Source organism: Nyctibius grandis, chromosome 4 (genome assembly GCF_013368605.1).
Source record: "Nyctibius grandis isolate bNycGra1 chromosome 4, bNycGra1.pri, whole genome shotgun sequence".
Classification (NCBI taxonomy): Eukaryota; Metazoa; Chordata; class Aves; order Nyctibiiformes; family Nyctibiidae; genus Nyctibius; species Nyctibius grandis.
In genome coordinates, this window is record NC_090661.1 from 74,886,365 (window position 1) to 74,897,046 (window position 10,682).

A 10,682-nucleotide genomic window follows, 5' to 3' on the forward strand; every position below is an offset into this window, starting at 1 on the left:
CAGCCCTCAACAATGAAACAAAGACAATCGATCCCCTTCAATACCGTTTATTCAGATTGTATTATTCTTGTAGTTTGGACTTCAACATAGTACAGCATATTGCACTTACTGGAGAGCAGCATGAGAGAGAGAAAAAAAAGTACAATACTTCAGTTTATTCCCAAGGAAGAATAAGACGTCGTGATAGTTGTTGCTCTTATTAAATATATGAAACCAACTGAAAATCTAAGTATATGTACACAAGATTTACTGAGTCCCTGAATATGCCATTCGAAATTTTACACAGACTTTTTTGCTTTTCTTATATTTTTTACAGAGATATACAGTATGTCACACGCCATTTCAGCTTGAGAAAACTTTGCACAGTTATACCCCAGGTATGAGGCTGTTGGGTTTTCTGTTTTGTTTGTAGTTGTTGGTTTTTTTGAAGGATCCCCCCCAGATTTATGCCAATGATTATTCAGATAATTTTCTTCAGGATTGTCCCCCCATTCTCCACTCCCTCCACCTTACCAGAATGCTGAAGGAAATACTGATTAAAAATAAGTCTAGAAGAAGAAAGCCATTACATCATGACAAAGGTTAAACTGTATATATTGCACATCGGTACAGAAACATAATGCAATAACGCTTTCATCCCCCCCGTCCCTCTCTCCCACACGCCCCTCCTTGCTCCCGGGGCTGCGCCGTGTGGGGGAACCTAACTGTACTCATAGTCTGACGAGTCCTCCTCGAACACCCCTGTCAGGTCTCTGCGGTAGGAGTCCGTGCCGTTCTCTGTTTCGCCTGCTGGCCGGAGGCTTTTGCTCACGCCTTTGCGCTCCTCCATTTTGATGGTGTCGTAGAGTCCCTTAGGTCCTTCTTCAAGGAGGATGTTCCTCTCTGAGTGAGAGGGTTTCATTTGGCAGACGTTTTTAAGGAAGAGGAGGACAGGGGCGTAAAGCACATTGGCGAGCCCCATGCCCAGGTTGAGCTGCGCGAAGCCCATGGTGTGCACGATCTGGCCGGCCACGATGGGCCCCAGGGCGTACGCCACACAGTAGGAGATGTCTGCAATGGCATAGACGCTGCCATAGACAGAGACGTGGCGCACATCCACCAGGAAGGCCAGGGTGGGCAGCAGGGCTGTGTCCACCAGGGCGATGCCGAAGCAGATGCCGCAGAGGGGAATGATGACCTGCCCGAAATTCCTGCAGGCTGGCACCAGGCAGGAGCTGGCGCCAATGATGGCCATGCCCAGGGCCCCGTAAAACCACTGGAGGTGGGGGTATGCAGTGGCCAGCCGGACAGTGACGTAGACGCCCAGCACGTGAGGGAAGAAGGCGGGCAGCCAGGTGAGGCCCACCTCCCACTCGCTGGCCCCCATGGACTCCTTCATCCAGTTGGCGATGGTGGGCTCCAGGAAAGCCAGGGGGATGTTGCAGGTGGCCAGGGCCCCCGCCACCACGGCGATGTAGGGGTCGACCATGAGGCGGTGGATGGGGGTGCCGACGGGCATGTTGGCCCGTGCCCCGGCGGCGCAGGGCGGCGCCAGGGCCAGCAGGAGCAGCCCGTCGAGGAGGCAGACGCAGGCCAGCACCAGGAAGGGCACCCGCTTGCCGGCGAACTCGTAGAGGACGCCGCCGAAGGGGGGGGCGGCCAGGCTGCCGAAGGAGATGCAGGCCAGCGCCGTGCCCAGGGCGCGGCTCCGCGCCGGCTCCTCGGCGTAGCGGTCGGCGATGAGGGCGATGCCGGCCGTGTCGGCGAAAGCCGAGCCCAGCCCCTGCAGGCTGCGCGCCGCGAACAGCGTCGCGTAGTTCTCGGCGAAGGCGAAGGTGACGGTGGAGAGGAACATGACGGCCAGCCCGGCCAGCAGCGGCGCCTCGTAGCCCACGCGGTCGATGAGGGTGCCGCTGAGCGGGTTCACCAGCAGCTGCAGCATGGCCTTGGAGGCGAACAGCACCCCGATCTGCACGTCCTCGTTGCCCCCCGCGGCCGGCGGGTACCGCGCCGGTAGGAGGCTCCGGTTGCCGCCGCCGCTCCCGTTGCCCCCCGCGGGCGCGGCCGGGCCGGCGGTGCCCCCCCCGCCGCGCATGGCCGCGATGTAGTCGGGGATGATGGGCACGATGACCATGTAGAGCATGTTGTCCAGCAGCAGCGCCACGCACACCACCACCAGCAGCAGCCGCCGCTGCCGCCGCGCCTCCCCCATGGCGGTGCCCAGTCGCCGCCGCCGCTCGCCCACCGCCTCCGAGAGCCGCGCCACGGCGGCCCGCGCCCGGCCCGCGCCCCCCGTCTCCGACATCGCCCTCAGCACCGCCGCCGCCCCGCCGCTGCCCGCATGGGGCACGGCGGGGGCGGCCCCGCCGCCTCCGCCGCCCGAGCCGCCGCCGCTCACCTCCCGGCGGCCGCCGCCAGCCCGCGCCGCTGCTGCGAGGCGGCTCCGAGGGGCCGGCCCTCCATCACCACACTAATAAGCGCCGCGCACGGAAACCCCACCCGCCCCTGCCACCGCGCCGGCCCCGCGCCCCCCCGCCGCCCGTCCGGCCCGGCCCCGCCAGCCGCCCGCCCTCCGCGCCCCGCCCCGCTGTACCGCGCCGACGGCGACAGCTCTGTCCGGCCCGAGGTAAGGGGGCTGCGGGGCGGGGGTGCCGCCGGTCCCTGCCCGCCCCGGGGGTGTGCCTGGCGGGGCGGAGGGGAGGTGGCCCCACCCCCGAGGCGGGGGCCCGCCGGCAGCTCTCGCCGCCCCGACGGCGCGGCTGCCCGCGGTCCCCCGGGCAGCCCTGGAAGCGGCCCCGGCTCCCGCGGTAGCTTCCCGGAACCCTTGCTCCGTCGTTTCGCTCTGGGCCTGAACGGCGCAGGGGGCAGCGGGCCGGGTCCGACGTGCGCCCGCCGGTGCTGCGGACAGCGGTCCCGTTCCTCGCGGCCCTGCGCCGCCGTTGCGCCGGAGGGGCGGTCCGGAGCCCGGCTCGCCTGCGGGGGTCGGCGATTAGCGGCTGGGCCCCTGTGCGGTGCGAGCCGCAAAGGCCCCCTCTGCCCCCGCGCCGGGGCCGCAAGCGACAGCCGCCCCCTCCCTCGGCCACCCAGTGCCTCCGAGGCGCAGCCGGACCCACCGGCTGCCACCGTCCAACCCGAGAGCTACTCACGGGGCAAGGCCGCCAACACCCGGCGCAGCTCCGCCGCCCGGGACGCCCCCTCGACGGCGTAGCCGGGCCGGGCAAAGCGTGGTGGCGCCCTGGGGTGCTCGGGCTAACCGGGAACGGGGCTAGACAGGGCCGGCTGAGTGGGTCCAGTGCTCCCACCTCGGAGGCCACTGAAGCTACAATGGAAAGCAGAGAGAAACACAGTAACCATCTCCCTGCGTGCATGTGTGTGTAGCACTCAGACAAGTACCAGGGAAATAATCTTCAAGTGCGGTGGTATTACATACTTCCCGCATTTTGCCAGGCTAGTGCTACAGCTGGAAGCCCTGCGGAGCAAGGAGCCTCGCTTGGTGCAGAAGTTTGATATTAGGAATATCGTGGCATAAAGCAGATGGTAAATATCATTACTCCTGTAGCAGAAACGACACATGGGCTGATCCAAGGAGGATCTCTGCAGAAGGCTGGATCTCTCAGCTGAGCGGTTCCTGAGTAGATGTGGAGTTTAGGCGCATTCATTTGCTTGCATAGCTGGGCTCCTCTGGCTGAAAGGGAGATGATTGATCTGTCAGTTGCTGTATCTTGCTCTGTTGCAAGAAAACTGTCTAGATGGCCAGAAAGACTTTAAGGTGGATCCCTGCATGGAGTGGCATACAGATCCGACTGTGCTTACACAGAAGTGGAGTCTTAAAAGTACTTAAAATAACAATACCCCTAGATGTCCGTATTGCCGTTGTTATCACCATTTGTTATTCATTTACTATCCCCATGTAAAACTGCAGAAATACACCACTGACAACAAGGACAAAGCCCTTGACCTGGGACTCTAAATAAGCCAGTATCCTAAATGCTTCAAAAGGTCATTTCAGAGTGTAGAAGGGAAGTGAGAGAATGGAAGAGTGTTATTGGAAGGGTACTGAGCTGAAAGCCATGGCTGCTGCATTTGGCTGCATGGTTCAGGCTAGTTGTCACATGTGAGATTGATTTAGTTGGGGAAAAAAACACCCAAACACCACAAAGCCCACCCTCCTCTGGTTCCTCAAACAGACGCTGGGGTAGCAGCCTGAGAAGATGTTTCTGTAAGGGACTGTGGGCACAGGAGAAGCAGCTCCCAGGATGATAAGGAAACCGCTGAAGGATGCACCTCCTGTTTGGGATGGATATCACGTTTGCAGTAAGAGGTAATGGGCTGGGGGCAGATATGACTTTGGATCATTGCTGTGCTGCAGCCAGGAGTATTGGAATCTTGGCTCTTGCTTGATGAGGCACTTTATTTGATTAAAGTTTCCCTTTTAATCAGAGATATGGCCATTTCCCGTCTCTAAAATGGAATCTGGCTCTGGGGGTCATGTCTGGATAATAAAGGGACTGGTTGTCTTGTCTCAGGGGAGCTGATATCGAATTTATTACCATCAAGGGAAAGCAGAATTATACTTGTAAAACGTTGTGTAATAAATTTAGCCTTCTTAGTAAATCAAATCAGCGGATACCCTTATCTGCAAGAGATGCGTCATCGCTACGTGAGCTTCTTTGACTAGACAGAACTAATGGGGAGAAAATGTACCCTCAAATGTGGTCAAAGTTGATGGACCCACAGTAAATTAAAGTAAAAAAAAAGTCTCCCTGGTGTTTGGCTTAGAAACTCATAATTATATTTGGCAAGAGGCTTCAGGATGAGAAGAGATGACTTTTAAAATTTTGTACTTTTATCCCAAAGCCCAGAAGATGTGACACTGATTTGGTTTGAGAGGAGGAATGTGGAGGAGGTGATGTACTTCATTTGTCCTCCAGTGCAGAACATGCGGTTTTGGAAAGCCACTGTTAATGTCAAGGAGATGGAGAAGATTTTAGGTCTGTATAAAGAACAGAGTTGACTGCACCAGGACTTCTTAACCGCTTTCTTTGTTCTAGAGGCTGTAGGTGAAGGAAGATGCAGCTCATGATGACTGTTTTGCCGCAGAGAGGAAGTTATTCTTGACTCTAAAAAAAGTCCAGGGCCCAGGAAGAAAAATTACATTTAGGATCTTCAAGATTTCAGAAACAGAAAATATATGACACACATATAGGCATATAAACCTACACATCTGGTGATGGTATCCCTTCAAGTTGAACATGAGGGGAAAGTGGGGTTTAGTACGGCCACGCTTCTAACGCTCACTTTAGTTTAAGAAGAAAGACCTACTTACATTGGGAATTTTGGAAAAATGAGAAAGGTTTCTCTCCAAACATCAAAATAAATATCCAAGTAGTTAAACAGAAAAAATGACTTGTGTACAATCTGCGCTTGCTTGTCCTGCTACCTACTGAATTGATAGTCCTTGCTCTTTGGAATGACAGTTGTTTTTGATGCTGTATCAGGGTAATTTTACAGAGAGAGAGAGAGAAGCAACAGCTGCTGTGATGCACTCTGCTGTCAGGAATGGACTTAAGTTAATTGTGCATCCTTAGGAGTGTTTCTTCCACAGGAGAAAAACTTTTTTGCTATGAGGAGTCCAAACACAATGAGTCAGAGAGTTGGAGTTCCTCATGTCTGCAAAATATTAATTTTCTTAATAGCCTGAGTACTTAATGTCTGCAATAGAGAGCTTGTCTTAAGGATATGGCAGTACTAATTAGCACTTAGTGCGCAACTAATTATGTGTTTCTTTTCAAATTTTAATTTCTGATTAAAAGACCTGCTAATCTGATCCTGCGAAATGGAAGAGGCTCACCTAGTTTGACAAGTATGTTATAATCTTTAGAAGTGTGGTGGAGGAAAAGGGAGGAGATAGAAGGTAAAGTCCATTTTCAACAACTTAATTTCAAAAGCGTTTTTGTGCACAAAATGGTGGGGCTGTCAAACAGAAACCAATAAATTATTGCCATGAGTGGAATTACTGAGAAAGCATTGGCTATTTTGCCTTAGCCATTAGCATATTCCTGTATGTGAGTGGTAGTTGAGCTTCCTACCCTTCCTGTTGGGCACTAAAATCTTTGTTCCCAAGGCAGACAAGCACATGGGTGCAGGCAGAGGCACACAAAAGCGCACACAGGAGCTTTGGAGAGCAGAGGAAAGAGGGAGTCCTGGCAGAGGCTGGCAAATCCCATGGCTGGTGGCACCATGTGGTGGTGCCAGCAGGGGAGAGAAGCCGGGCAGGGCTCAGTGCCCCTAGTCCTGCTTTGGGTTCCCGCTGGGCGGCTCTGGTTGGCAGTACTGGCTGGACAAGCCTTAGCGCCTTCAGCCAACGGTGCTTTTGGCGTCAGCGGGAACAGCCACCACGCACAGCCTTCTGGGGAGACCCTGTCTGGTGTAATTCTCTGACAAAACTTCATGCATGATACAGAAGTGATGAGGGATGGGGACTGTACATTAAAGTGTGCCTGTCCTTTTCTGTAAAAGCTGTGTTCAATAAGCAAAACTGCTCTTTAAAAATGGTCGTCATAACCTTTTTTTTTTTTTTGAGAAATGGTAAATGATCTTTTTTTTTTTAATGTTGCACCCATACTTCATGCTGCTTCACTCTTTGGCAATAATGCTTAGAGAGAGACAGAAAAATAGATGAGAAAGAGAAGAGAGAAAGTAATTCAAGGGTTTGTGTCTAAGCTTACATTAGCTCTAGCAATAGTTGATGTTCTTGTTAGTTGTAATAGACAGTTGTGCAGTTAGAGTTAAAAAAGAGCTATTAAATTATAGTGTGTCTTCCAACTCTGAAAGTACAGGGTATTCTCTACAATAAAGTCACGTCTCTACTTCTAAATGGCTGAGCAAATGGAGTTTCCACTTCCACCCCTTGGAGAATACTGACCTGTCCAATAAAATTCACAGCTTGAGTAGTCTCCTGATGTTCGGTTTGAAATTTCTTTTCCTGTTCTGTTTCTGCTATGCCTGCGTCTACTGTGTGTGTCACCTTAAACCACCCTTGTCTCTTCTTTACGTCCTTCAAACATTTGGTCTGTCAGTCCCAGACTAGACAAGGACTACAAATGTTGTCCCTCTTTGAGATGCAAGAAGCAGCTATAAGATCTGTGAAGATCCTGCTCCTCCCAATGACTGCTTCTCTTCCTAGTACTTTAGCATTATTTTTGTCCTATCGTGTCTGTCTTTGCTCTTTTGAGGAAGCCTGTCAAATTGTTCTCCAACCAACTATATTTTTTTTTTTCCCAAAGTTAGCCTGTTTTTCAGCTTTTCAATTGTAAAAATACAGAATCTATCCTTGCTCCAAAACCCCTTGAGTTCATGCATGCACTCATTTCTCATCCAGTTTTGCAGGGAGAAGGAACTGAAGAAATGTTTGGATGCTACTGATTCTTAACGTGCTTCACTAGCCACTCAAGTCTGCTCACCTTTTGGGGCTTTGCTGTAGCCCAAATCAAATTCCTCATTAGCTCCTCATTGCTTAACAGCCCCTTAGAACTAAGACAGCAGGAAACACATCTTCCACACCCTCACAAATAGTTTCTGTGGCTTTAAAAGCAGTATCAGATAGGCAATCTGATTTGCTGTCAGTTTCCATCATGCTGGGCATTCTCCTCGTGCTGGCTACAGAAGAAGGTTATTTCAAATAATCTCTCAGATATTTTGGTTTGGTAATCTGCAACTTGATCAACATTGTTCCGAGCAGAATGAATTGAATATGAATGTTTTACTTAAATGGGGAGGCAAATCTCTTGGCAAATAATTAAAAACGTGTTTGCAGGATATATTGTATGTGACATACCCCAGTGACAGGATACAAGTCAGCTTGTATCTTCATAGTATTTAAGTGAAATTTTACTGTCAAGAAAAGCTCTGGCATCTGGCAATTTTGTAATGCCGTTCTACAAAATTATTGCAAAAGAGACAATTCTGAGTAAAGTATGAAATAGGTGTTAGTGTCTGGAGACAAACAACATAATGTTTTAGTGAATTCTACTTTTCCATGTGACTCATGAAAGGCAGAAAAGATACACCTAGATAATTACTCAGTGCCTTAGATATTTACTCATGTGCATTCATTATAGGCATGTTAGGTGTGGCTGTGGCCACTTTTCACTGGTCTTGCCCATCTCTTTCCATTGCATTCTTTTGTTCATAAGAAGTTACATTTCTGTAGCTTTCATCCTTTGCCTTAACGTTTTGAATGACTGTGGCATTTCAAAACGTTGAAAACCCTTGATAACAAGGAGAGAAAATGCTCCTTTTTGCAGCATAGATAAAATCAGTGGAGATTGAAGCCACATTGTAGGTACTTGCAGGTGTGTAGGATTAGTATCCACACAAATTTGGGAAGCGACATCAGGTGTGCATTGGGGCTGGTTCCTCAGGAAGGTAGATAAGGCTGAGTCTTGTTCTGCTAGGGAGGATGGGCTCAGGTCACAGGTGAGGCTAATCTTGGGCTGGGACAAACCAGTGCTGGTTTGAAGCTGCTGGTGGAGTGAGGGCCTGGGATAGATTGTGGGTAGAGGAAGAAGAATGAAGGTAGTGATTTCATGGTGCTTTTTCTCACTTGGAATATCTGCTGAGATCTCTGTTGCCAGTGCTACTTCAGAGCAGTATATGGTCCATGTGGCCCTTGTCGGCTGGGGGCCCTTCTTAGCAAGGTACAAAGGGCAGTGGCTCCTGCTGGTGCTTTTAGATCTATCAAAGCTGCCTTTGGTATTTTTGAATAGAGCTGAATGATAATCCATAATTAATAATACATTAGATAAGTTTTTTTGGGTCTTTGTTCATGAATCACCTGAAGGTGCTTTCACAGTTGTCTCATGTATTTTATTTGAAAATGTTGTGAGTTGCTCTTGGCATGAAGGTTGTTCTCAAAGAACTTGCTGTAAATACAAGATACCTGAGATTAGAAACCTGGACTGCACTGACTGGCTCTCGGGGGCTGTGTGCCTTCGTTGCCTCCCTCCCTGGCTGGGCTGGAAGCGTGTGGAGTTAGTGCCAGTTTCCCCACTTCTTCTTAGTGTTTCATCCTTAGCCTGTCTATGTCGATGCAGGGCTTTGGGAGATCTTTCTTGGGGCTGGTGCTTCTGGAGACCATTGCTGGGTGGCAGCTGGGCTTGGCAGCAAAGCGGCAGGCAGTGCTGGCCAGTGTGCTGTCCTGGCTGATGCTGTGGGGCCATATCCTGCTCCCTGCCCAGGGCAGTCCTGGCCCCTGCTGGGGGGCTGCAAGGCTGCTGCTAGCAGGCTCCAGGCTGCACAGCAGTGATGGAGAGGCATTGCTGACTGTGGCCTGGCTGCAGAAAATGTCACATAAGGTAAGAAAACTGTGAAAGGGCAGGTGCATCATTGTTACTTAGTTCTGGAAGTGTGTCCCTGCTTTGACTGTGTGAATGCTTCTCCTCCCCAAAGCCTCTGCTGCTGCCATCAATTTGATCGCTTTTAGGCCTTGCTGTATTTGCTCTTCTCTTTCCTTGGTTATGTCTAAATCAGCTTCCCCCTTGCTGTGTTTAAAGGGTCTGAGATGGGTCTGGAACTCAGCTCGAGAGATAATTTCTGCAATTTTTTATAAATTTTTATGTAAGTTCCTCCCCTCCCCCTCTTGAATCTGAGAAGACTAGGCCGTAAGTGGAATAAATTTCTTAAGAAGTGCTGAGATTTGTCAGCACATCCAGTAACTTTGTGTTTAGAAATTGAACTGAAAGCTCTCTGGAGGATTTGCAAATTCGAGATGAAGCCTGCTTGCTAACCAAGGCAGGACCAGCTGGGTAGCAGGAGGAGCACCTGGGAGAATCAGCTGAGACCTCCTGCTCTGAGCTCCCTTGCTAGTGGGAAAATGCATGGGATTTGCTGTCAAAATGTGATGGGACTGGTGGTGTCCTGATTGTAATCCCAAACAGTGTTTGGCTGTATAGGTTAGAGTCAGAATCAGAACTTCAGGGTTTTTTAGCAGTTTGGCAAAGTGGATGTGTGGGAGTTTTTTGTTTGTTTTTAACCCAGAAGCACAAAGTTGGGGGCAAGTTTTCTTTGACTATCAGTGAAATGGTGGCACCTGCAGACGAACTTCATCCTTACTGAATGTATCTAATTGATTTAATTTTGAACACAGTCATAGAATGAAAAGTACGTTGGATCTGCAGGGTGTCATTATTTTTTCTAAAGATTTTTCTAATTTTTATTGGTACTATTGAGAACTCTCTTTTTCAACTATCTCCATAGTATCTGAACATTATGTCTTTTGTGAATTGCATGACCTAAACTGTGTATGTGGAAAAGAAGGCTGTTCTGTGCAGGCTTCTGCACTACGCACATCCCTTCAGTAAAAGGGAAATGCAGGCAACCCGAAGCAGTGAGCTAAAGGATGTCGAACATACATTGTGAAGGAAAGTGCCTCTTTAAATGGAGACAAATGAGGTTGCATTTGAAGGGAACCCTTTACCTCCTGATGAGGTTTTAGGATTTCAATGGGCTCACAGAATCAACCAGGTTGGAAGAGACCTCTGGGATCATAGAGTCCAACCGTTGCCCTGACACCGCCCTGTCAACTAGACCATGGCACTAAGTGCCATGTCCAGTCTTTTCTTAAACACATCCAGAGATGGTGACTCCACCACCTCCCTGGGCAGCCCATTCCAATGGCTAATAACCCTTTCTGAAAATAAATT

At 50.3% G+C, this 10,682-nt stretch overlaps 1 protein-coding gene across 1 annotated transcript; it reads right to left on the reverse strand.

The window, feature by feature from the left end:
* Positions 1-700: 700 nt before the first annotated feature.
* Positions 701-2,284, reverse strand: SLC18A3 (solute carrier family 18 member A3). Its single transcript, XM_068400042.1, has one exon. The coding sequence runs from the start codon at positions 2,282-2,284 to the stop codon at positions 701-703; it is 1,584 nt and encodes a 527-aa protein (XP_068256143.1).
* Positions 2,285-10,682: the final 8,398 nt, after the last annotated feature.